Source organism: Vidua chalybeata, chromosome 17 (genome assembly GCF_026979565.1).
Source record: "Vidua chalybeata isolate OUT-0048 chromosome 17, bVidCha1 merged haplotype, whole genome shotgun sequence".
Taxonomy (NCBI): domain Eukaryota; kingdom Metazoa; phylum Chordata; class Aves; order Passeriformes; family Viduidae; genus Vidua; species Vidua chalybeata.
Genome location: NC_071546.1, coordinates 3,754,023 through 3,782,012, shown reverse-complemented (window position 1 = coordinate 3,782,012; position 27,990 = coordinate 3,754,023). Strand labels below are relative to the sequence as shown.

General features: G+C 44.0%; 1 protein-coding gene across 1 annotated transcript in view; it reads right to left on the bottom strand.

The window, feature by feature from the left end:
- PTPRT (protein tyrosine phosphatase receptor type T) overlaps nt 1-27,990 on the bottom strand; it is a 442,398-nt gene that overhangs the window by 82,396 nt on the left and 332,012 nt on the right. Inside the window, exons 12-13 of the mRNA XM_053958427.1 lie at nt 14,434-14,707; nt 5,667-5,703 (exon numbers count right to left, since the gene is read on the bottom strand). Of these exons, the coding sequence (XP_053814402.1) occupies nt 5,667-5,703; nt 14,434-14,707 (311 nt within the window). The remainder of the gene's footprint in view (nt 1-5,666; nt 5,704-14,433; nt 14,708-27,990) is intronic.

Below are 27,990 nucleotides of genomic sequence, written 5' to 3'. Positions count from 1 at the left end.
CCAGCCCAAGATTTCCATGGTCACATTTCAGACACAGGTTCTTTACTGAGATTTCAACATTGTCCCAGGAAGCTTCCTTCTTCCCATGCTGATGTACTACCAAAAATCAGGACCTTTATTTCCAATGCATTTGAACTTTCCAGTAATCCGAGCATCTTTTTGCCCCTGTACTGTCACAGCTGATGTGCAATTGAAATAACTGTTGGGTGAGGAGGTCATAACTAGGCAGGAACAACCATGCAGCAATGGGAGAGGAGTATTCCTAGAGAAATGTAATCCATCTAAAAATTGAAAAAACCCTCCTTTCCCATTAATCTCATGTAACGCTGCCACATCCCAGCCACTCATTCTGTGCACATCAGGCTGAAGTAGAAGAACCTAATTCCACAAGCTGATGGGATCTCCCCATCATATTTAAATTTTCTGGAGTTAATGATGATCCTGGTCCCACTGTTACATATGATGGGGTAACTTTATGGCACACAGACTTCCAAGTTCCTCCTGATGGAAACTGCAAAACCCTTGAGAGGTTCTGAACCTCCCCTCTGTGAGTGACTTGGTGCTGCTGAGGCTCAATTCTGCAGCATCACTGGCTCCAGCAGAAGTTTCTATAGAAACTACAGTTTCTATAGTTCCTCTGTTCCTCTACAGAGAGCTTACAGAACCACGTTTTCCTTTTCTTGCCACCATTTCTCCGGCAGCAGGCCTCAGCTACGAATAAGCACGATAATCAGCCCCAGAAAATGGCACAGCTCCTTCAACTGGAAATGCAAGCTCAGCTCCATGCACGCTCAGGGGTTCCTCAGCCTGTGCAGAGGGGATCCATGGGGCTCTTCCATCGATCTCAGGTGCTGCTGTGAAGATTTAAGAGGCGCTGAGCCCTCAGCTGACCTCAGCACGGGCAGATCTCCACCTCGGCACTGAAGGAGCGCCATGAAAGCACTGCCCTCCTTTATACTGTAGTTGGAGCAATTGTAAAAGTAATTTCTCATGCAAAACAAGTATTAAATGAGAAGTCATGAAGCTGCTCAGATCTCTGGAAGTTTGACCAGTTTTCCTTTTTCTGAACTGATAATCACCTGTGCTCAAGAGGCTGGGCGGGTTTCGCGTGGTCACCTGTTGTCTACCTATCACTGCTAAGAACAAGCAAAATGGTTCCCAGGCAGCATGCACGAGACAAAAAAAAAAAAAAAAAAAAAGGAAAAAAAATAAAAATGTACCTCATAATGATTATTATAGTTCCATTCTTTCATTTGCAAGAAGTCACATTTTAAGGAAAGAAGAAATGAGTATTGGGAGATAAGGAACCATTAATGAGCCCTCTGCCTTGGTTTCAATTACACTGTGAAATTAATTTAATGTACTTTAGGAATACAAGAGGTAATCGCTCTCTCTTGGTAAGAGGTTGCAATTTTCTCTAATAAAGTGTCGATATAAATATGTTGCTTTAAGACAAGGAGAACAAGTCAGTTAATTCAGAAAGAATGGGACATATGAAAACAAATGCTGTCAAGGAAACCAAATGGCAAAACCTATAAATAACCCATCTGAATGAAAATTGTATGGCAGAGAGCTGGTAAATTGGGGTTTAATTATAAACATTTTAAAATACTGTTTTATGTTAATGAGGTGCATCCAAGTGCCTAATGCTGTGAAAGATAACATTAGTCCAGTAATAAAAAAAAAAAAAACCACCAAAAAACAAAACAAAACAAAACAAAACCAAGAATAGCCCATGTGAGGAGGGAAGTGGCAAGAGATCTGAGACCAACGAATCTGAAAATAAATAACATACGTAGATACAAAAGGTTCATAATGTTTAACATGCTGGCAAAGTGTGGGATGGCTACACAGAGCGGACGAACGCAGGGAGCTTTCTGATGGATCATCCAAGGTCACCCCAGCAAGGGCTGAGGGCGAGTCCCTGCCACTGGCCCTTGCCACTGGCAGCACCCAGCCCTCACACGGAGGCACTGCATGGAGGGGAACGAGCTCGGGGTGTGCTGGCCCAGCTGGGAACCTACTGGCTCTGCTTTGGAGGACCTGCTGCTCTGAAATGCTGACGCCACCCCCTCCTCCCAATATTTAATAACCTAATCAATACAAAAGGATCTGAGAGCTTTTTCTTGCCACCACAAGAATCAAGTTCATCCAAGCAGGAGCAGCACACAGAGAACCATGAAGAGAGAGCATCACCAGAGAGCTGGGAAGCAGCTCCTGCACAGAGCTGGGCTGAACTGAAAAGGGCTCATCTCAGCAGCCTATTTCTGGCTAAAGAGGAGGGAAGAAAGCTGGGAAAACGCCAAAACTTTTTTTTTTTTTTTTTTTTTTTTTTTTTAGTGGATTAAGCCACTTTTAAAGAGCGCTCTGCTTTGCTTTTCTTGGTGTTGGGGCAATGGGAGACAGAGAGCAAACTCCCTGGCAGCCAGCTGGAGGAGAGGCGGTGGAACAGCCCCGTTTGTCTCTCGAGTAATTAAAGAGACTCAGCTTCTGAGCAGGTGCCTTGCAGCAACACCCAGGATGTGTTACAATCCCCCAGTAACACATGCCTAACACATTTCACTGCCTAATTACTCCCACACTCACGTTTAGTGCCCTTGTTAATCCAGTACTTCAAGAGAATTCTTGCCTTGCTTAAACACGCCTCGATCCTAATCCTCCTGTCACTGGTGTAAATCAGAACTCATTTCACTGGTGCTAATGGAGCTGCTGCAGTGACAAATGTCTAGAAATGGGAAAATTAGGCTTCTATTCCAAAATGAACATTTAGTCTGGCACCAGTAGTATGTATTTATTTTCTTGCATCAAATCATTTTTTTTTTCCCTCTGGTACCAACTCAAGCAGAGCTTTTAATACTGACATTAATTCTGACTCCAAAAAAGGTTTTTTTTTTTTTCCCTGATTCCTAACACATCACAGTGGCATCCTCACTGGCAGCTCTGATGATTCTGTTCAAGGCAGACTTCAGGTTTGCTCGTTCTATCCTCAGGAAAACACCAGTTCAAATAAAGGGGAAGACAGAGCAATGCCATTTAAGGCTAATCAATATAATGAGCAGACAGAAGACAGCACAGACACAGGAGGTTATCTAGAACATTCCAGCTATCAGGACTTGGTGTAATCACAGTTTTGTGAGTGTCTCTGTGCATTCCCCACTGCAGAGAGAGGGCAGGTACAGCACCCCTCTCCAGGGGCTGGTCCCGTTATTCCTATGGAATTAATGTATGGTGGGAATGCAGCCTCAGGACATATGGAAACCTGAAACTGTGGGAAAGCCACAGAACCACTTTGTTCAGCTGCAGCTGCGGCAGGTCCTGTGATGTTACCAACACCCCAGCTCGTGGTGCTCCTTTGCCTGCGAGCTGCACCAGCCCTGCTCCTTTGGAGAGCTAAACCTGCCTCAAACGAGCCACAGCTGGGGTATTCCAGCTCCGTGCTCAGGGCCAGGCACTGGGAATTACAGCACTGCAATTCAGAGCCAGGGCAGGAGGAAAAGAATTTCCACAGAGGTTTCTGCACTCCACACCGAGGAATAAGATATCTACCTATAAATCAAAAGTGATATGAACCAAAAGTGAAATAAATCAAAAGTGATATGAATTGAGACAGCGAGAATAAACACTAGAACTGCCATCATTTCTTGTCCTTTTCCATTCAAGTCAATAAAGGAAAAAACCTAAAGAATAAGATCACCAAGAAGCAGTGGTTCTAGACATCCTCAGGCTCTACCCATCTCTTTTGTATCTCTTATTGAATTAATCCTAGCAAGAGATTCTTTTTTAAAAAGAGATGACATCTAGAACCAACAGAAGGAGGGGGCTCAGTGACTGGGTGGCTCAGTGACTCTTCCTGGTGACCTAACAGGGTTAATGGAAATGATCTCAGTTTGCAGAAGTCAGCTGAAGGTCAAACACTTATGGGCCACTTTGTTGAGGTACCCAAATCAGAGAGTGCAAACAAAAGGTTGTGTCAGAATGGGATTTTTCAAGCTGTGTAAGTTTTTTTTCTTTTGAATACTCATAGAGCAAATATCTTTCCTGCTAGCATGACAACATTCTTCTATCAGTTCCAGAAAAATGAACAACTGAAATGGAAGCAACTACAGGTTTCTAAAAAGTAATTAATCAAGTATCTCTGATCACATGAAGAGACTATGCTATTGGAAAAACTTGTGGAGATTCATTTCACCCAGTCCTGCTCTTGCTCTTTCTACCACCAGAAAGCCAAAATTGGGTATTTGAAATGGTCACATTACTACCAGCGGAGAGAACTGAGAGGAAGGAGACACATAGACTGAGACACATAGAATGTTTGTAACCCAGAGAATGAATTAAATAAAGATTTTACAAGGAACTTTTAAACAGGAAAGGAACAAGAGGGTATGGGGAGCACCAGAGCCACAGATGAGAAGGAGAATGGGAGAAATGGCTCCTCCTCCTCAGCTTTCAGTGGTGACACAACTGCTTACAGCCCCACCAGTCTGCTTTAGTGAGTCTGAGCAGGGAAAGCACCTGCACAGGTGGGAGCTCCAGGCACTGCCACCCCAGTGCCTGGCTGGCTGTGACAGCCTGGGGAGGTCTCCACAGGGAGATGGAAAATGCTCTCCAGTGGCTAATGGGGTCCCTTTGAGCCCTCCCAACTCCTCTGCAAGTGCAGATGCAGAAGGGATCAGGAGAAAGAACCTTGAAGCCATTGACTTCTGTCACAAGTCAAAATAGACAGAAAAGAATGGAAAAAATGGGATGGTGCCTCAAAGGATTTCTGGGTTCCTGCCAATTTTGGTGAACTCTCAAAGCCTCCACAGGCAGCCATGCAGGTATTTCACATTACAGCAAAGCAGCAAGAGCACAAGCTGGCAAAGCTAAGTTTGGAATGGAGAGTCTGTAGCACAGCCCATGGCAACACCCCAGCATTTCCCTGCAGCTCCTTGGCACACTACAACATGTGTGGGGGAAATCTTTTTACAGCTACTCTGTGTTACAAATAAATTGGTGTCTGACATCTTTTCTGGAAAAGTAGCCCCTGGGGTGATTTCGAAATCTTTAGAAGAGTTGTTAAAAGCAGTTGTAAACTCTAAGAAGGAGCTCAGACATTGTCACCATTGGTCCCTCAAGAGCTACACCTTGTGAACCAACCTGGGGCTGTTTGTCTTGGGTTTGCTGTGTGACCTGTCAGCTCGGTCTCTTCTGAGCTCACCACAATGAAAATCAGGAATGCTGTCTCCTAGTTTGTTCAATTATACCATGAAAATGGCATGATGTAAGAATTGTGCCCTGCTGTGTACAAGGTTAGGCTTACACGAGATCTCCTCTTATCTACTTTGTACAGTTGTGGAGAGAACAAATTGAATGGGAAGTTAATGTCACTTTTTCAGTGATGTTCTGCCAACAGCAAGAACAGGCCTCAGGACAGAAAAGCTGTCAACAGAACGAGGGGAAGGAGGAACCACAGAGAATTATACCCTGCATTAAAAAAATAACAGAGGCCACAAATACAGTGGAGTGGTCCTAGAAATTGTTGTTCTGCCTTGGCAATCTTCCTTTTTAAAAAAATATAATAAAAGAGGAAATAAAGAGGCTGGTTCTTTGGCTAGGAACTGTAATCAAGTTGTGCCACCACTGCAGTTTCTGGTATTGTGTTTTGCAGGAAAGAGAGACCCACATACCTTTTGTTGCCAGCCGGACACAGTTGATTTTTGTTTCCTGAAAAATAAAAAAACACAAGAAAAATATATAGGAAAACATCACAGTGTGTAATTTGCCCATCTACAGTAAACACACGTTCCTTTAAAAAGCTACTAAAAATACATATATCTTTTCTTGCACTTCATCTTTGAAAATACCACCAACAGTTCTTGTTGCATAAAACACTCCACACTACTGGACTTGCTCACAGTTGGTTCTCTTAAGTATTGAAAAGTTGGGAGTGACAGCACATTTCTCCACGCTCCATGTGTGAGTGATGGGTCCCATGTAAGTGCCTGATTAGCTAATAGAATTTCCCAGTTAAATGACTTGCTCTGTAATAGACTGACAAGCCTTGGGTCAAAAGTACACGCCACTGTACATCTCATTTTCATGCACCATTACTGCAAATTTTGTAAATTGGGTATTTATTTAAACACATGGCAAACAGACACCGAAGAAGTCATTTGAATATTTCAGCTCTCTGATGGATGTGGAGCAGACCAACATTCTGTGCTGCTGCCTCTGCCAAACGAGCTGTTCTAACAACCCTCACCACTGCAGCTCCTCATTGCAGAGCTGGGACAAAACCCAACGCTTTGTGTTCAATCCACCCCGGAGCCTGCAGAGCTGCAGAAACGGGATTTGGATCCGAATGTTGTGTTTGGCTTCACAAACAGCTCAAACTCGGCAGCTTTCTCAGGCCACCTCCGCTGCAAACACAACCTCTGTGGAGTCCCCAGCTCCTCACTGCACAGCCCTTCCTGGCAGGGGCTGCTGCTGTCCAGCCTGTGATTGCCATCCAAATGGGAATGTGCTGCTTGGTTAAAGAGCTGCCTCTGTCAGGCACTAATCTGCTGCAAGGCTTGCAGAGCACTTTATGCCTCTGCACGTCTCAGGTGTAATGAATCCAGCATAAATTACTGTGCTAACAATGCTGCATTAATATGGATGCTGTCTGTGCTCTGGAAACAACAGCCCAGCAAAGCACTGCTGAGCGTGTCCTTCCGTCCTCAAATGCTGGACCAACCTTGTGCAAATCTGAATTTGCTCTTGGAGAAAATTGCTCCATCTGTGACAAATCCTCCTTGGCTGGAGCAGACACACACAGCCCCAGTGTGCCTTTCTCCTCATGCTTTTCTTGCACACAGAAGGGGGAAGATTGCAGGATCCATGCTGGGAAACACTGGGAATCACAGGAGCAATTCCCTCTGATCCCTTTCTGTGATGCCACACAATCTGGATACAAGTCACACTGTGTGCAGCCTAAGAGCAGTGACAAACCCAGAAGGACAAACCCTCCCTTTGACCTTGCCTTCAAATTCCCTTAAGGAATTCCTGGCTCCTCGAGGACAAACCATGTCTATTTCCCAATCCAGAGTGGGACTGAAGCCCTGTTCATCCCAGCTAACCAGAGACATCTTTGGTTACATCCCTTTGCCTCTCAAAAATCAGCTCCCCTGCATAACCTGCACCAACACTGGCACTGCAAAGTCACCACAGCTGCACACAGAGCTCCCCACTCCCCTCTGCCTCGTGGGTAACGAGTTTGAATTGCCAGTTATTCTGGAAATCCAAAGTCTTTGTTGCTGCTTGGGATGTATGGAGCAGGAAAAACACAGCTTTGTTTTCAGAGCTGTCTCTGCACATAGTGCTGGGAACCAGAAGACAGAGAGGTCCTGATGTAGTTTCTGATCTACAACAAGGTGAGCTGGAAAACCAGAAATGGAGAGTAAAATAAAAAAATAAGATTTTTGCAGTCTACAAGTAGGTGGACACTTGCTCACGTTTTGTCGAGGAAAATATTCTTGTGTATTTGTTGCTTTCTGCTGGCTTCAGAATGTAACAGAAAGCTGGAGAAATTAGTCAGTGCTGGAAAAAGAAGAGTCTAGAATGATCTCATTTGAACATGTGTGCATTCCTGCACGAGACCCTCCCACAGGGCGATTTGGGAAAACAGAATTTGTTCTGTTTGAATCTGCATCCACTGATGGCACAACCACAGCTCTTAGGAGAACTGGCACTGCCAAAAGCAACAGCTACAGGAACAAGACGTGGACTTCAGAACTTCATTTCAAATTGCATCTTCTGGGGAGGAAAAGATAAAAGAACCTGCACAGACATCAGCTCCCAGCAGTGCTAGTGTAAAGACTTGAATGTAGTCCATATTCTGGATTGAGGCTGATTATTCCATTGCTTTGCACTGCTCATCTCTTTGGTGTTTCATAAAAATGAGATCCCTTTCAATTTACTCTATTTTTCTTTGGTTGATACTGAGACTTGTAGGTTTGCACGAATCTTTTTAAGAAGAAACAAAATAAATAAATACATTCCCCCCCCCCCAAAAAAAAAAAAACCTGAAAACAACCAAAAAAACCCCCAAACAACCCAATCATCCTCCCAAAACCCACTAAACCCACTTTCCCACAATCATGTTTGTTTTCTGAAAATATTACTTTTGCTTCAAGGTGCTTTCCTGTACACAGTAAAGATCATAGAATGTTAATGGGTTGGAATGCACCTTAAAGTGCCATAGGCAGTGACAATGCTTTTATTTTTTTTTTTTTTCCTAAGCTACATTTCCCATCTTTCAATTTGCACACACTACTTCTTGTCCTATCACTGCAAGGTGCTTCTCTTTAGCCACCAGCAAAGCAGGAATAAACAATGTTGGTAATTATCAATGATCTATCCAGCTTGCCTAAAGCAATGGCAAGAAAAATAATTAAATAGAGAGATAATAATAGAAGCTTTAGGAAAAAAACACGCCAAATATTTCCCCAAAATTCAGTCACTGTGTAATTTCTGAATATTCTTTCAAATGCTACAAAACTTATTTCCCATTTTATGATATCACAGAACTTTTACAAGGCCTTATATATCTACAACATCTTAATAATACCCAGAAAGCCAACATATTCTGCATATCTGTTTGCATGTAATGGCTGAACTCACAGGAATAAATTAAATTAAGATGCCAGTACTGCTTCAGCTCTGTATCACTGCCAGGTTAAGGCAGACATTTTACAGCCAAACAGTAATGGAACAACGTAGGCACATTTTAACTGAGATCCTGGAATAGGAAAACACTCCAGGACTACATCCTGCAGCTCCTGATCCAACCCTCGCTTCCCAACATGCTCCATACCCTGAAATCTCACTGCAGAATAAGCCCATCCCCATGCCTACCTCAACACATGGATGGAAATCTGCTTTCTGGAACTTACTTACCAATGAATAAAGGATTATGGAGTACCCTCCCTCAAGGCTGAACCCTGGCTCTATTTTTAAGTCCACACACCATGGACACATATGACACTGTGTGTCAGGGTGCTGGCAGCCTCTCCTGGAGGGAGGACCTCACCTACCATCAGCACAACCCGGGCACCCTCTGGAGAGAGTCGTGCTGAGGAGCTGGGCAAGCCCTCTCTGCCCACACCACTCCTGCCCACAGCCTGGAAACTGCACACCATGAGCCTGCTTTAGCATCCCCCTGCATTTCCAGGGCTTTTTAAAACATTCTTTTAATATAGCTTTATTCTTTCATTTTAGAAGCAAAGGAGCTGCTGCTGTCTACTAATTACTGAGGCTCCTAAACGCACATTTCACTCAAGTGAAATGGATGATAACAAAATGAGTTCTGCCTCTGTCTCGTCAGTGTTTGGATGGGAACAATTTTCTGCAGAAAAGGGCTACGGGGGCAGCAGGACATATGTTTATGTGACAGCTGCATCTTCACAACCTAAAAAGCCACATGATCTTTTTCTTTCCCCCTTTTCTTTGAAACTGACAGCTTGCTGTTTACAGACTACGAACAACAATGAAAGCAGCAAAGCTTTTTCATCCATCTGTTTTCACACCCACCATTTTCCCTTTCCTTTACTATGATTATGACTTTGCAGCAGTCAAACAGAGCTTGCCTCGCCTGAAGAACCACCTGCCAGCCCCAGCAGGACCTGCTGTCCCCAGAAGTGCCATGGGGGCTGCCCTACAATAGACAGAGATTTTTAGGCAGCTCAGGCTGGCAAGAGGCAATTTTATCTGCTGCCACTGCATGGACCAGACAAGGAATCACCACTCTCCCCTTGGCCTCAGTTCCAGCTTTAGCTCCCCACGTCCTAGAGCTGAACACGGAACTTGTTGGCAACCTACTTCACACAGGGTAGAAACCATGGGTTTGTCCAGTCTTAAGGAGTTATTTATTTGGTCCTCAACAGATTTTGCCCAAGTTCAGGAGAGCCCTAAACTGTGTGTTTATTCTCTATCCCATTGCAGCCAGTGGTTTGTAGTCTTAAAATATGTCTGCACAGGGTCAATGGACTCCCCTGTAATTTTTATTGCCAGCTTCAGGAAATTGCTATTTCCTTCCAAAGACTAAGCCAAACCTATTATTGCAGTTCCAATTATCAGGGTTTTTTTTTAGTATCTGTGTCATTTGGAGAAGGGAGTTTAACAAAGTGGTTAGGGCTTTTATTATTTACAATAGGAAGTTATGTGAATGATCTGTAGTTGATGATTGGACACCCATTCCTCTTAACCTCTCAAAAATGAGGGTAGGCTGGAGGAAGATTTTATTTATTATGCAGAAAACACTCAGGAACACATCCTCTGGTCAACCAGATGTGGAAACAGGGGTGTACAAAGAGTGAAGTGTTCTCACAGCTGCTTTATTTCTGCGCCAGTACCTCCAGGATGAGATTCAGAAGGAGTGAATGTAAGTGGATAAACTGTACACCCAAAATCCTCCTGAACACAGAGCTCCCCAAAGCTGGTTAGCAGCTCACAGAAGTGATGCAGGCAGCCCTGGTGCCATTTCATCTTTCAGAGCACGGCTCGTGCTGAACTCAACCTCCCTATTTTTTTCATGGCCATCTCCACAGGGATGAATGGCATCTCTCTGCTGGCAGCTCTATCCATACCTTCAAAATGTCCCAGAAGAATAATGCTGTGTGCTATGAGCAGACCTGTCAGCATCAAGAAATCCAGCCTCAACTCCCCTGATAATAATGAGCTGCCCGATTGTGCATGTAGTACAAGTCATTAGAGAGGCAAAAAAATCAATAGGAATCTCGGTAGAGTCTTTCATTCCCTCAAAAAAATAATATTCTCATTGATTCCTGCAGTGCTACTTTTCACAATTCTGGGTTGAAGACATCAGTCACTTGTTGGACCACCAGGCTGGCAGAGCAGCTGGCAGCACCCCCCATCACTCCCAGCGGTGTTACACAGGCTCCTGCTCATCTCCCATTTAAAGGAAAAACGGCCAAGAGTTATTGATTGCAACTGTGCTGTTAAAAATTTCATTTTAACTCAATGAGGTAAAATGCAGCTCCAGAAAGGATTTTTTTAAGGAGCTTTGGTTTCTGAGCTGCTCAAAAATTCAAGCAGGTTTCACACAGCAGCCAAAAATTCTCCCCGTCGGGGCATAGTGCTGGATCAGCAACCAGAGACCTGCAGAGAGCCAGAAAAAAGACCTGGGGACAATCAAACCTGCAGCACCTCAGTTTGATTATTGAATCAATGTGAGGATAAGGAATAACACGGGGTTGTCAACCTGGCCTCACCTTTCAGAGGGAAAAATACTGGCAGGGCTGGAGCTTTAAAGGGGCTGAGCTCAGGGAGGGGTTTCAGACAAGAAAATCTTCATGCTCTGTCAGGCAGCCATCTGTAGCAGGTGGCACCAGGACAAGCAGCAAACATCAGATCCCTACCTGGATGGCTGTGACAGTGTCTGGAGATCCTGCCAGAGCACAGCCAAGCCAAATGTCCCCTCTGCTTCTGTGCCACCTCTTGTGCTGACTCCTTCTATCAACTAAACACTAACTAACAGCGCTTCTCATTCCCACAGCCACAAAGCCTGGAGTTTCTGTGTCCCCTTCCTCTTTCGCCCCTCTCTCACTTCACACTCTGCCACATTTCAGCTCAGCATCTGGCTGTCAGCAGTGCCTAGGAGGGAAGTTCACACGCTTTGGAAGCGTTTTGTGTAACAAAGCTGAAAACCACTCAGTGTCACCACGTTCTGCTCAGACTCCAGTCTGGAGGCAGCACCACAGTGACCAAAGTGCACCCAAGTGCCCGGGAGATGGATCCAGCCAGCCACAGCTTTTTCATTCACACTCTGAGACAACTACAACAGTGCACAAGAGAAGGCAGGAGAGCTCGTGATCTGCTTCTGCAGCAATTTGCCACACTTGTTTTGCATCCAGCTGTTAATTATGTTCCTTTCAGTGTAACAATCAGAGCTAATGGCTGCAGAGCAGACAGGAAAACCAAATGAGCACAACCCTCCATGTACAGAGGAGCTCAAACAATGCAGAACTCCTACAACACTCCTAACCTCCTCCTAATCAAGCTTTTTGACCAAATCCAGGCTGTTTCTTCAAATTAAGCTCTCCCCAGAGCCCTCTGTTTCCAAAGGAAGATGTTCTGGTTCACTGCATGAAGGTTTCTCATTGCAGCTTCCAGGTGTGGAAAGAAATGTCATCATTCCACAACCGTCAGTGATTAATGAAACTATGGAATATCCTAATTAAAAAATGAGTGGCAATGTTCTGTTAAGTTTTTTCATGTGTAAGGGAACATAAGGCTCTACTTTAACCGTGCTAAATTGTTACTGTTGCAGGTTTTTTGCAGATGTGCCTTATCAAAAACCATGGAATGGTTTGGGTTGGAAGTGACCTTAAAGACGTTCCAGTTCCAATGCCCTGCCATGGGCAGGGACACCTTCCACTATCCCAGGTTGCTCCAAATCCCATCCAGCTGGGTCTTGGACACTCCCAGGGATGGAAATGGCATGTTGCAGCCATAATTAGTTGTAGGATTTTCCAAGACCAGTCAAAGCTACTCAGGTTACAGACAAGTGAAAACTCAGAACTGTTAGCTGCAAATAATTCTGGGAATGGAACAAAAACCTACCATTTACAGCTGCAGAAGAGTGAATTGACCCTAATGTTTGAATTGTAGGGCTTAACGATTTTAGCAAGAAACAGAAGGGATCAGAACAGAAGCTACACCTTTGAAGATCCATATTCCACTCTTGGGCATTTCCTCTATACGTTTACCCACAGCACTACACTTTGCGGATATATAAAGCATATCCTGCAGAAATATAAATTATTACCACAGGAGGAAATAGCTTTCTCAAATAGGAATTTACTGTGTCTGGCTGGACACTTCTCATCCTGTCATGAACTGTGCATTGTTGCATTAAGACAATTTTATTAACTTATGATTAAAAATCCCTCCTGTTAGGACAGCCCAAGCAAGTCATCCTTTTATGAGTCCTCAACACCTGGAATAGAGGGTGAGAGGCAGGAAAAGCAGGAACATCAGTGCTGCCTGAATTCAGAACACCAAGGGAAGCCTACACTTCCATCCTCACAACCCATTGATGGAATATTATATTGTACTTAAGCAAATAAAGTTTCTTCTTCCCTGGGGATCCATTCACTAGCAATTAGCTCTCACACATGGGGGAACTAACTAGAAACAGAGAGACATATACATATATTCACAATTTCTCTTATAAAGGCAAATCCAAAACTGAATTAATTGAGCAGTGCTGGAAGGAAACTGTATTGGCTAGAAAGGAAACCAAGGTGAAAACCAGCACAGTGTTGAAGAGATTTTGTACTTGTCAGCCACACAGCTGAAGCTCTGCAGGAAAATGGTGATAAATGAAGGGTGTAAAGCACTCAGATGTGTTGTGAACACTCGTTGGCACTGCCAGCCTGTGAAACCATCCCAGTCCTCTGCAATGTGCAGCTGCATTTCAGGTATAAAAGCCACTAAAGCCTGCACTGTTCACCTTTGACTGATTTTTGTAATTTTTCTCTCTCAGGGGTGATATCATAGAGAATTTATCTATGTTAAAATTAAATTTCTGAAAGCACTGGCAAACATGCTAATAATAGCAGACACTGCTACCCAAATTTGTGATGCTTTGTTAATGCTCTAAGACACTTCAGGAGGCCAGAGTGGCAAATTCCCATGTGTTATGTATGAATGGAAAACAGCTGGGGAGCCAAAGGGGAGGAAGCTGATCCACTGAGGCTGGATCTGGCCTGAAACAGGAGAGGTAAAAGGTCACAAATTATCCTCAGCTGGAAGAGATGAGGGAAGAGAGGCTTCCTGCTTTCCTGTGGTGGGATGGGGTGTGTTGTGGCATTGTGTGTGTCATTGGGGTGGGCCACATTTCCTGTGCAGTCTGCATTTTAAACTCAATATCACAGAGTAAAGCTATATAAAAATACAGACTTGCAGACTGTCCCCACCTGACTTCCTCAAGCTGGAGCTCCCAACCACAAGTGCTGCATTAGGATATGGCCAAGTGCAAGCTCCAAGGTAATCCAAATTCATAACATCTCCTCCAAAATCACAAGCACTGTGAACTATCAAGATACTGCAATTATGGCTCTTAAAAGCACAATAGCCCCTACTCTGACATTCATGCTTATTGAAAGATAAAAAAAGTATCTAAATTCTAAGCAGCTCCTTTAGTAAATCACATGGCAACATGTGCCTTTACAGAATCGGGGTCCTCAACAGATTTCTCATTGCATCTGAGCATCAGAGAGAGATTTCAGTGAAGGACAAGTAATGGCATGCTTGATTTTCATCAGATTTCTGTAAGGGGTAATAAGAACCAGAAGTTAAACCAGCATCCAATCGAGAAGGAAGGAGAATGATGAGGAGGACAGAGAGGGGCAGTCACACCTACAGATGCAGCTCAATTTTCCCTGCACTTACTCCATTGGCCTTGCTAAGAGCCTGGAAGTATATGCTGTAGCTTTTCAGGGGGGAAAGAGGAGCATTCCAGTAGCCATTGTAGGTCTTGTTGTCGCCCACGGTGAAGGGCTGTGTGACAGGAAGGTTGATGGGCTTCAGCTCAGCTGCAAAGTAGTGTGGGGAGTCCAGACTGGAGGCGTTCTTGTAGCTCACTGGCACAGAGAAGCACTCGATGATGTCTGCAGCCCTCCGGGCTTTCTGCAGCTTCTCCTCCTTGACAACGAGCTGGTAGACACTAGGAGAGAGAGAGAAAGGTGAGATTAGAGACCCCAGAGCCTTGAATGTCAGCAATAAATAAAAGGACAAGAGTAGAGCAAAGTCAGAAGCACGCAGCTGAGGCGTCCCAGCAAGCACAGCTCCTGGCACAGCAGGGGCAGTGGCCACTGAAAGTCACCGTGGGGGCAAGATGCTGGCCATGTGCTCTGTTTGTTTAATTGAATAAATCAGGATAAACCTGGGTGAAAGTCAGAGTAGATGTCAATCATGTCACTCTTTAGGAAAAGGAGTAACTAATAAAATATCCAGTCCAGAATGACTTTTTAATGTCCTGAATGTTGGCAAGCAGATGATTTCTCCTTCAGCCACCAAAATGAAACATGAATTCTTTGCTTGGGCCAAATGGTGGCTGCAGTGGAGGAGAGCAGGAGCAAGTGACAATGGTGTCAGGTGCCTTTGGAAACAGTTTCAGGGTGCAAAAAGCCGTTTAGGCCAAAACTAATCTTGACCATCACTTTTTTGGCCCTCCCTCGATCTTGATGTCCACATACGGACCTGGTTAGGCCCTGGCACAGGGTGCCCAGAGCAGCTGTGGCTGCCCCTGGATCCCTGGCAGTGCCCAAGGCCACGTTGGACAGGGCTTGGAGCAACCTGGGACAGTGGAAGGTGTCCCTGCCCAGGGCAGGGGTTTGAAACTAGATGGGCTTTAAGTTTCCTTCCAACCCAAACCATTCTGGTATTCTATGATCTCTTTTTGGGATATCCTGCAATGTAGAATTCTCTAATTCCCAATGGCAAGTCTCTTTCTATCTTCCATCCCTCGAGGACTGTTTATGTACTGAGCAGGTGGCTTTATAGCTCCCTCAATCCACTTTTGTTTCAAGAAACAGCAACAACTCCTCATATTCTCTCTGACTCTATGAAATAATAATCCTTTTTTGATTCCCGCTAAGCTTTTGGCCATTATGATATATATTAGCAATCTTGTTATTTCTAGCTTACTATTCCAGGCTCAGAGCCCATAAGGCATTCAAATGCACTCTGGTTTTTATTTCCTTTCCTCCTCAGGCAGCTAACAAAGCCCTGGAGTTCCGTGCTGCCATAGCCCAGGCAGGTTTCACTGTCTGTTTAACACCACTCACACGCTTGACAAAGAGAGATAGGGCTGCAGTCATTTTGCTTCGTGTCAGGCTATTCAGATGTGCTGCCCTCACCTGTCTGTGTCAGGCCGGGCCTTTGTTCCGGCAGACAGGGGAGATCGATGGAGAGATTGGGAGCAGCCCGCAGTGTATCTCTGTCCCGGCGTTCACAGGCTCCTTGCTGCACAAAGATTGGGCTGGGGGATTTCCAGCACAGCAATAGCTCATCAATGCTCCCGTGGGAAGCGGAGCTCTGGCTCCTCCAGCGCGCGGGAGAGAAGCCCCAGCTCCTGCTTTTGAATTCCCAGGGGCTGGGGCCCATGGGGATCTGGCTTATGCTCTGCTGACAGCAGGGCAGGCAGGGAAGAACTTGGAAACCATTTGGCTCCCACTGCTAGACACCATCCCAGCTAATCTGTACAAGCACGAGCAATTTATGAGTTACTCAATAGTAAAGCTGTCCTTACACTGGCGTTTGCTAAAGTAGCGGGAGCACCAGCTGCATGGACTGCAGCCTTTAATGATGTCCCATCAACATTTTGGAAAGCTGTCCTCCTCCTACAGTTCATCAGAGCCTCTAATAAATTATTTTAGACCTTCTCTGATATTTATTTTACAATTTTAAAAAGACAAAAACAGGTTTCCAAGCAACACTTTTAAATATTATCATTGAGGATGCAGTGGGAGCTGCAAGCGTGTTCAATCCAAACCCTCTCCTCAGCTCAGCAATAGCAAATCATACTGGCCTGGTTTGGCCACTCTTTACTGAGAGTGTACATTTTTGTTCTGACCCTTCTCTCTGGCCATAATAATCCACACTACTGGGAAAGTTTGTCATTTTATTTGTCAGCCATGTGCAAAATTGTAGTTGACACTTTCATGGACATTTGCCAGATGCCTTCTAACCTAAAAACATTTGGTTTCTGTTTCATCCAATCCCAAACATTTGCATTTTCTGGTCGTAGAAAATGTTTCCTTTAGGTATATACACAAATATACATGTATAGACATATATTAATCTGCTTTCAGCCTACACAGAGGCCAAGAACTCCCTCATCCTCTCTCCCCAGACCTAATGGGTGACACTCATTCTCTTGGTTATCCCACTTGCAAGCCAAGAACCCGTGCACTGCCTGTCTTTGGAGAAGGGGAAGCTCCCAGGGACATGAACTGCCAGGTAACTCTTTCCCAAATCATTAGAGCGCTACAGACACTTTTTATCATGAGCAAGAGTTTTGATACATACAGAACCCAGTCACAGATACTTTTTAAACTGAACCCAGTCACAGATACTCTTTTGCCTCTATTATTTCACATTTTCTCTTTCCCACTTAGCTGTTAACGTACTTCTTCCCTTCACAGGGATAACTCACACTTGTAGTGGCATGAGATTTTACTTTTAATGTTTATTCTTTTGAAATGAATCAAGGTTCCCCTGGCAGCACTGCGGTGTGTTCACGAACATTCAGCTGGGCTGTAGCAATTCTCCCCTTTGTGTTCAAGTTAAAATCCTGTTCATCTCCTTCTCAAACACTGCCCCCTTGTCCATGGAACATCTGAGCTAGCACTGCTGTCACTGCTCCCTCTGGCTAAAAGCCCTCCTCTGGTGACATTTGGGGTGGGGGATGACTGCTTCCATGGCATTGTTCTCCCTGATGCCCCGGCTCACACTGACTGACACAGCACCCTCAACTTTGCCTTGACTGCTCAGCTTGGGGTCCAGCACCCTCCAGCCTTACTCTTCTCTGAGCCTGGCCACTCTCAAAGGAAGTGGCAAGCAGCCAAGAGCATGTCTGAGTTCAAAGCTCGCTTTGGGCTGAAGATTATCACTCTGTTCCCTTCTGGTTATGCTGGATCTCACTTTCTATTTTGATCCTGGTATTTTGATCTGTTTAGACCCTCCAGAAGGGCAGGATTCCCAGTTCCTCCCAGAAGGAACACAGACTGGCACAGACTTTTTTTTTTTTCCCTGATCATTGTGGTTTTTTGTGTGTTTTTTTGTGTTTTTGTTTTGTTTTGTTTTGTTTTGAGTTATTCTCTTCTCCTCCTATTTTGTTTATACCTAGGAACAGAATTTCCCTGCCTGCCTTTAGGGCATTTTCAGAGATCAACTTCTCTACATTAACCAGTGAAATGCTGCACAGCAAGTGCTTCCACACCTGCACTGAGGTGCTCTTGTAACTTGGAGCAAAAACCCACCAATCCTACCCCCAAATGGAATTGCTGTGGGAATTCTGAGTAGCAAATGTCCTATTGCCCACCCTAAAGTTTAGCAAACCATCTGCATTACTACAACATTTCTCAGCAGAGTAAAACTAATCCAGCTTTGCTCAGAAGATGGGAACATGGTGGGATGCACCACAGTCCCCAAGTTCGTGGTTGGGCACTAACTCAGGATAAACTCGGTGAGTAGGATCTGCCCTTTTGGCCTAAAAGAGCCCTTCAGCTGCACTCACATCTCTGGGTCGGGGCTGAGCAGGGTCTTTGCCATTTGCTATCCCTGCTATCACCAGTGTGATTACAGACAAGAGAAAGGAGGAGTGGGTTTCCATAAAGTGGTACTGGAAGGAAGGATAAAAAAAGCAAACGGACAATGAAAATAAGGAGGAGATATCCAGACTATTCTAATAGCTCTTATTCCATCTACCAGGTAGGCAGTAACATGGTTCTCCTGAGGGTATCCCCATCTCAGGCTTCAAAGCTGCTGCTCCCAGCCAGGATCAGCTACCATGGCTTTCCTGGCAGGAATCAATGCCTCGGCTGCAAACGCTCAGCTGGATATGAGAGTCAGTGTCATACACAGAAATGACATTAAAAGAGACAACAAAAACAGAGCATTCAAACTCCTACACGAGATAACAACTTCAGTGCCAGTGAAATGAAAGATGATACAGCCACACTACCTCCTGCATTCCAGTTTTTAATGTCAGGACACATTTAGAAACACTGCAATCAAACACACACGGATGTGCTGCAGGGTGGTAGTTAGCAGGGGTTTTGTGCTCCCAGTGCCACCCCAGCCCACTTTGGAGCAGCCAAATAATGCTGCTGTCCCCGTAAAAAAAAACACCAGGGACTGCTTTCTAAACATCCCCAGGCTCTGCTCTGCAGACAGCTCTCGAGGGATTCTCAAATCTGGGCCACAAAACAAATGCCTGACCTCCTAGAAGGCTGGGGAGCTACTGCCCTGTGTGCAGCTGCACACTCTGATTAGAAAAGGAGGCCAAAACTGGGCTCCTTTATAAATTTCAAAGGTCTTAGATAGATAAATCCACATCAATTTAATAGAAGCTTTTTAAAGTTTTTGACAGCTCAGCTGTAAATCACTGATAAAAGCACCCACCATAATGGGCCACAGCAGAAGTGTCTGCAGAGGAATGAAAGGTGCCCTTATCACCACCTACAAGGTAATTTTTTAAATTATGAGTTCCCTATTCAGTGTGAAAAAATCAACATTCCCAGTCACAGCCCATTGCTGTGATGGAGAGATCTCTCTGTTTGCCTCAGGCTTCTCCTTTCCCTGATCTTGATTTTTTTTTTTTTTTTTTTTTTTTTTTTTTTTTTTTTGGATGGACTGAGGCAATACTTGTTCACAAATTAAGTATTAAGATCAGTCTCAAAGTTTGAATATAGGATGCACAGGAATGTGGGGAGGAAAAGCTGTTCTCCATAAAGCATCCCACATCTGGCCCATGCACTTTGGTATCCTGACGTATCAACAAGGTGAAACCTTCACTACAATCTTGATGAGAGGGTAAGAAAAGGAATATAATTTCTTTGTAACCTTGCAGTGATCCACTCACCTGAATTATTGAAGCTTAAAAGAAACAATGTTTCAGCAGCTGAGTACTCCCTCTAGACCAATCTCGTTATTAAACTTCCCTTCACATCATATAAAGATTTAATATATTTTCATTTAACACATAAATTTATTATCAGCCATATATTATTTTGAATATTATTTTCTCCCAGGGAGCAAAAATAAGTGGCAATTAGTACAGTTTGATGTTGTAGTGCTTTTTTTTTTTAGCAGACTACTGCAAGCTGGTTTTGTTGTTCATCCTACAGAGAACAGGAACTTCCCACTTCTAGCTCAGATGAACACATTACTTCCAGAAAAACTCTTTGACAGGCTACAGGAAATAAGAGAGTAGTGGTTTCCTTGTTACTGGTTATTTTAATTCAAAGAATGAAGGACAAAAAGGAGCAAATGAAGGAAGGATTTGTGCCTCCCCATGCCGGATGTAGCAGCTGACGTGGAGCTGGATGTTGTTTCCACTCCTGCACATATCCTATGGAAGGAACAGATCCATCAATTCCGAAAAGGCCATCAAAACCCATGAAAATAAACCCCAAATACTGTCTGACCTGCAAAGAGGTAAAGAAAAGGCATCAGCAGCACATGAGCAGGGACAAAGGTACAATAAGTAGAGGGACCAACAACCACTTCAGCTTCTTTCCCCTTGTGTGCCACACCAGACTCCAGCTACAGATACTGAGCACCAGCTTTTCATCATTTGATTATTGCATTTAACTTGTGATCCTGTTAAATTTGGTTGAGCCCAAGTAAGTATATCTGTATATATCCATGAAGGTTCATCACATTTATTCTGACAGTATGGAGCCATCTCCCAGGTTACTGGAATGGGAGAGGGTTTGATGTGCTGCCTGACACCCACATTTAGAATTCAGATTAGCCATTGGAAGTGCAGATGCTTGTTTTATGGCCAAGCTGCCTTCAGTGATGCACACTGAAACACAAGAGTAGCATCAACATCTTTATTTCCCCCTCTTAAAGATATTGAGATCAAAGCCTGAATTCTGCCACAGAGACAGTAAGAAATAAAATAATGGGAATTTTGAAGAAAGGTACTCCATATATCAGTAATCTGTATTATTTACCCTAAAAATGGTGACATTAAACTGTAAATAGATCCTTTTCACAGCGTGCCTCCAGCCCCACTATGAATCTGTATATGGGAGGTTTTGTAAAAAACTCAACCCAAATCCAGTTTAAAAAAGCTTTATATAACATGCATTCCCCTAAAGTTTACAAATCTCAAGGGATAACTGCCATAAAGGCTGATGCTGACACTCACTGCTCTGAGCACCCACTGCAGCACTGCTGTCCTTGGGCTCCAAGGGTGAATTTCCTGACCAGGCACCTCCTGCAATCAAACATTCAGGCACCCGAGAGTCAACTCCCTGAGAGCTTCCAGGTTCATAAAGTTTTCTGGGTGCCAACAGGTGCCAATATATTCCTGAGAACTGAGTTACTGCCTTCACATATTCTAAAATGTCACCCTCAGTACCTCCAGTAGTATTTTTAATCAGAAGCTCTGAAACTAATCTACAAACCATAATGAACTGCATGCACAGCCACCTAGGACGCCCTGACAGGACCCAGTGCTCTGTTCTGCAATTTTCTGTCTATTTAAGAACTGATTCGAAACACATTAAAATCAATTAAAGATTGCTGCTGTTTCCATTGCACTCTGGAACAGCTCCATGCAGAATACAATATGCTGAAGTGAAGGTTTGCTTTCAATAAACAGTTTCATGCAGAAAATAGGGGGAAAAAGGGGATTGTTCTACAGTGTCATCTTCTGGAATGTGCTTGGCTGTTTCGAAGACTCAAAAAGTAGCCCATTATGAATATTGGGCTGCACTGCCATCAATCAGCTTGCTTGCATCTGCAAGGCATTTACAAAAATAAAGCTGATAATGGTGATGCTGCTTGAGGAAATAGTCTCTCATATTGCAAAGTTATTCATACCAGAGCCTTCATTTTGGAGTTATTTTTGCGTGTTCTTTTAACAGTCATTTAAATTAAACAACTCTTCTACTACGTTCACTAAAGTTGAAGAATACCAAAAAAAAAAAAGATTCAAATTCAGCCAAATTTGTAAGAAATGGCATAGGAAGAAGAGATGGTAATTACTGCCACTGCAATGAAAAAAAACCTGCTGAGATAGAGCCAATAATAATGAAATCCATTTAATAATCAAGAAGACTGGGAAGAGAGGTTCTTCACATTTTCTTCCACTCTCATATTCAGCTCAGTGCTCCAGATTTACTACTAGGGCATGTCAGACCCTGAAATTCATGAAACAAAAGGTAACGATTTCACACGTGGATAAAACCATTTGGAGTCATCCTTTTCACACGGCCATTCTTTTATCGCTACAATTTCAAGCTTTGTTAAATTTCTCTAGTGATTGGAATGGGCTCTAGGAAAAGTGAGGATGTTTAATGACTGCATGGTTCCTGTACAGGGGAGAGAGATGGGTCTGTGCTGTCCCCAGCCAGCAGCAGGAGCTGTGCTGAGCTGCCTGTGGGACAGGCAGTGGCATCTATTTCAGGAACTGTGAACTGTGTTGTGGGAGGGGTCCCCGCCCTCCCTTGGGAGGCAACTTCAATATAGCAAAAGTTGTCAATCACATGCTGTTTCCCTCCCCAGTTGAGGCTGTCTGTCAAAGCTTAACACACTCCCCAGTTCTAGAAAGTTCTTCTCTTCTGTTAATCCCATTGGACCCTGTTGGAATGCCACTCCTCTCCTGTATCCCGATTGGTTCATTACATGTCACCCCATCCCGTCTCCTCCCCTCTACCCTTTACCCATTGGTTGGTTTGTGCCCTAGCCACTCCTATCCCTCTGCCCTTATATTCTCGGTCCCGCCCGAATGCTGTGCTCCCGAAGTCAGCTCTTCCTTCGGGAGGTTGCTGCTCCTGGCAATAAACTTCTCGGATCCTGCTGCTCGGGAGACGTCTCGTCTTTATTTGGTGGAGCTTTCCGGGTTACATCTACCCCTCCCTGCGGACCGGTCAGCCGAGGATCACTCCCCGGACTGGCTGGGAACCCAGGGAACCCCCGGAGGACCTAATTTTATACACTGTGTGGAGCCTGAGGAAACAGCAAACCCAAACAAAATGTTTGTGTTTGCAGAAAAGCATCCTGCCAGTGTCACTCTAACAAATGCTGTCTTTGGCCAGGATGCTTTGTCTGAAATTCCTTTGCAGTCTCACATACAACTCCCACAGCTGACTGGAAAAATGGAAACTGTTGGAAGTGTGTGTGGGGGGTTGTTTGTTTTGGATTGCTTGGGGTTTTTGGGATTTTTTGGTGGTGGTTAGGTGGGGCTTTTAGTAAAAAAAGTGACAGTGTAATGTCAAATATTCTATGACCTTCGTGGGTTGCATAGGTTTTATCCTGACAGAACCCCGAGGTACAGTAACTATCCCACTGTTGCAGATATATAAACAGTGGCATGGGGAATGTGACTCTGTCTGATATCACAGTATCAGATGTATGTAAACAAATCCACACTTTCCTGTCCAACATCCCTCCGTCCACCCACCAGCCAATATGTCCTGTCTAATGGAGTCTGGAGTATCCAGTCTGAACACATGCTCTTCCTACCAAATCTTTCAAATGAGGGGGAAAAAGGAGAAAAATGTGACTTCTGAGCATCACTAGAGCTGTGACCTGCAGTGATAAGGGAGGAGCAGACAGTGCTGGGAAAGAGGAGTTTGGAGACTGTCTCTGTCTTAAAATTGCACCTCACAAAAGATGCAACAGAACATAAACACCAGTAGCAACATTGTGCAAATAATGATGGTTTAAATAATGCAGCTCTGAGCAACCTGGGATAGGGGAAGTTGTCCCTGGCCATGGCAGGGGCTTGGAACCAGGTGAACCTGAAGGTTCCCTCAACCCAAATCATTCTGTGCTTCAATGATTCTATACATGCACATCTAAACACCCCTGTGTGCACCTATGTATGTACCTAGACATAAATATGTCTATTAAAATCAATGTTTCCAACCTCATAAGGTTCCACCCACCATGACTCTTCTGTGACTGAATAGGCTATGGAAAGGTACCCAAAAATCCAAATATTCCCATGTAGCTCTAAGCAAGTCTGGCCATCACCACAGCAGCAGTGCACAGCAAACAGCAATGTGGTAACAGGGACAAAACCTAAGGAGCTGTTCAGAACACAGATGTATTCACTGACCATAAAGAAGGATTTGTGTACTTAAAGGGCCATTTTCCCCAGCTGTATCATTTGCCCTAATAAAAGATGCAATTCAGACGTGCAGAAAGATCATCCCCAGCCCACCAGAATGCTGCTCCTGCATCTGTTTACTTGTACATGTCTCCTATTACTTGTACTCTCTTAAATGCTGTAAATTATCCATTTAATCTTCTGGGAAGTAAAAAAAAAAAACAACCAAAAAACAAGAACAAACAAAAAACCCCAAAACCAAACCAAAAAACCAGAGGACATTTCAAAGCTCCGTGTTCCATTATCTCAACCATCTCCATAAGCCTGACCTGGCTTGCAACCCAGATTAGCCATAATAGCTGCTGCTCCCTGGTGGAACTGGCCCAGTCCCTCTCTCCAGTTCAATGCTATTTTCTGCTGGCAGATTAAAGATAATGAGTGCAGACAGATACAGCTTTCACTGCAACAGGAGCTTTGAGTGAGTGGCTTTGGAGGTGCCTCTTCCCTCCTGAGCCACCTGCCATCTGTTTAATCTACAAAAAAAAAAAGCCAAACCCCACCTCTGTTTTGTTAATGTTGCTCTGTATTAGACAGGCATCGCTGACTGTGGTCCTGTCATCCTCAGCAAGTGCTGGTTTAAGACCAGGAGGATGTTTCAAGGACAAGAAGAGGCAAAGTGGTTCTTGAACAACCTGCAGGGCAAGGAGAGACCGTGGCAAACCCTTACTGGGACTGTCCAGCACCTCCTGCCATGCCCTCCATAAAAGCAGCAGCTTGAACAAGAGGATGGGGCTATTTGCATATATTCTCAGTCAGAATTAATTTGGGTTTTTCCAATGGCTTCCATCAAATTAGGTTCATTTGGATGCAGAAATAATCTAGCTGGGAATTCAAGCTTTCTCTGCCTTTTCCACAGACACAGCTATGCAGGGAAAACCCACACAGAAGAATCTGATGGTTTTTTTAAGACAGAACACTAGAAACATAATTTTATTGAGGTCATGTCTGTTTGGATATTTTTTAAATTAAGAGGCTAAGAAAAACACTAGGATAGAAGAGGGAATCTGCTCTGTTTACAGCCTTCTGATAAGCTTCATTACTCAACTATTCCCAGTCCTGTGGTCAGTGTGCAATGATGATGAGCTCTCCTGGGGAAGGCTAGCACAGATTTTCAGCTCCTGAAGCTGCAGGAGTATCCACCAGCTCCTTTCCACCTTTTCTGGACACGTTTTGCTTTTCAGAAAGTGCAAAATTGTCATGCTTCTGATACCAGGGAGAAATCTAAAATGGTGCCTTCACTACAACATCTCCTGCCCCAGAATGAAGGGAAATTGAGGACAGAGGGAGTGGGAAAATCCCAAGGATAAGAACTTCTCTGCAGAAATTCATCCATAAACACCTCCCACCCCCACCACAGTGGGAATGGGATGGATTTAAACATTAGGAGATTGCGTTTGACAATCCTGTAGTCCACCAACTCCCTTCAAAACAGAGAGTATTTTTTACAAAAGAGCAAACATTTAAACATAGGCTGTGTCCTTTGGCAGAAAAAAGCCCTCAACCCACATCAACATCAGCTCCTTTAGTTCCTTAGGGATTTGTCAAGGTGGGTCACAAGGGAAATTGGCATTTCCTCTTCTTTTACTGTTTGACTTTCCCACTAGAAATACTCCACATTCTGCTTCTCTCCTCACCTTCCCCTTTTGCACCATACTTTGAATGACACCAGCCCTATTTCCCCTGCCTTTTGCACTGCAAGCAAATCCTTCACCATTCCTGGCTCTGTCTTTTGCTTTGGGAAACCACAGTGCAAGGAAAGCTGAAATTATGGGGAGGCAGAAGAGCATCATGGCTGCAGAGGTTTATTCCTGAGAATTGTCTGGCTGCATTTACAATAATCCCTTCATTCCATCTGCATCCCACGCACTGTTGCAACAACCCCATTTTCTAGTTCCAAGAAATTATGCATTCATTATGGAGGAAATTAACACCTCAAAGCAAACTATAATTAGGAATTCTTCAATTCGGTTTATGCTTTTTCAATTAGGCCCTCTATAATTTTAATCACGGGAGCATTAACATGTTTCCGGAATTTATATACCTGTAGTATAATTAAATCCTGAAATGCCTTAGTCTGCAACAGCAAAGCAGAGCTTGCTCATCTTCCCTTTTATTGTGTTTTTCTGTTGTTATAGACACATCGAGGGGCACCTGCCTGTGTGAACATCTCCTGCCACGTGCAGCAGAGAAGGAAGAGCCACTTGTCCTCTGAACTCAGCGCCCTCACTCCTGGGACAGGCACTGCTGGCTGGGGGAAGCCTGGGCTCCTGAGGGGTGGACAACTGCCAGGGACTTGTGCTCAGACTCATCCCACTTCATTTTAAGTGACTCAAGGAGCTGCTTCAATTAAGTAAATCATCCTTGATGATCCTCCAAAAGAGCCAAGGTCCTTCCTGTGGGCTTCCCACCCCTGAGCAGCTGTGGCCCAGCTCAGCTCATTCCATCGAAGGGTCTGATCCAAAAGCTCTCACAGGCTTGGCACTGTGACACCTCCTGCAAGTCAGAGTTTCTGATTTTTGAAGTCTTTTGTGCTGTTTGTTATTACCCTTTCATTCTGTGACAACGAGGAAGGGGCACAGTGGCTCTGAGAGCTGTGGAGATAAGAAATGTCTTGGGAAAAGGAACCCTCAAACTGGAACCATGGGTATTTTCTCCTGTTCCCTCATCTAACAGGGTGACAAGTTGATGTGAGGAGATGGCCATCAATTTGTGAATATCAGCCTAAAGTTCATAATTCATTAACCTGTTGGTTGCTGTAATTAAATCTGGCAGTTTATGTAGTCAGCATAAAAGATTTATGCAAAAAAACCTCCTTTCCCCTACTCAGTATCCTCAGATCTTCACAGCACTAAAAAGTGTTAGCAAAAGCCTCCCTGTAGCACTAATAAAATGCTGCTTGGCACCAAAGAATTTGCTCCACATGTAATTTGATTGTCAAAATATTATCATTCAAATAGACACCAATTTTATGGCTTTCCTCTCCCATTTCTGCCCACTGCCAAAGCTCCCCGTGGAATGGTCAAAGACACAGCAGGTCACCCAGGCTGTGAAAATGGCCATGGTTTGGATGGCTGATAAATGGTAAAAGGCAGATTTTTCCTCTTTAGGGGGCTGAATGTCAATTGCCCATTGTGCTGATCCAGCAGGAAAATGCATTTCCTGTACCAGATGAGAAAATTAACCCAAAATGCCCTTTAGCCTCACTTTTTGGGACTAACACCTGACTCTTCAGGGAACTAAACAAGACCTTGAAGCCCCTAATCAACTAATTCTGCCACGTTACACAAAAGACTAAATATTCCTTCCTGATACTTATGGTTGCACTTTCCACACCTGTATCTCCATTTTGCTTTACTCTTGATACAATAAGCAAAGCACCTTAATATTCATAATAATTTCAAGTACTTAATAGCTTTCACCCAAACTCTCAATTTCCTTCTCTCATATTTACACACAGTTGAAGAAAATGTAGATCTGGTCTATCTCTAAGAAGAAACTTCTTTATGTACCACCAAACTCTTAGCTAAATTGAAGGCCGGGTGTTAGGCAGGAGAAACTCAGTTTGAATGATTTCAGAACAATATCCTTGAAGTATATTATAGGAGATGTTAATTAATATAGATAATTCAGCTTATAATAGCAGAAACCTAGATTGATAATCTCATTTCTCATTAAATACTACAAAATTAAAAGTGACGATTGCTTGCCCTCTATTGAATCAACCAACTCATGTGATGCAGACATTTAAATAGGAGCTCAGAAGAAGCAGACCAGGAATTTTCTTTTCTAAATACTAAGATTGTGCCTATCAAGGGAATCTTAACTGTCTGAATTACCAAGGGCATGATAACTTCACCCTTTAGCACCCTTTTTGTTTTGCTGCTCCTTCACTCTGGTCTTTATTTTCATATACAATGTTCTCTACGTGGGAGTTTTAAGAACTAGAAACTGCCACCCTTTTCTGGCATTAATGAATCAATTCTCAGCATAAATGCCTGAGGCAGGCTCATGTGATGCCACTAAGAAGCTGCAAAGCAGAGATCTGAGCAGCACTGCTCCCTCTATACTAACGGAGATCTACAAACCAAAGTCAC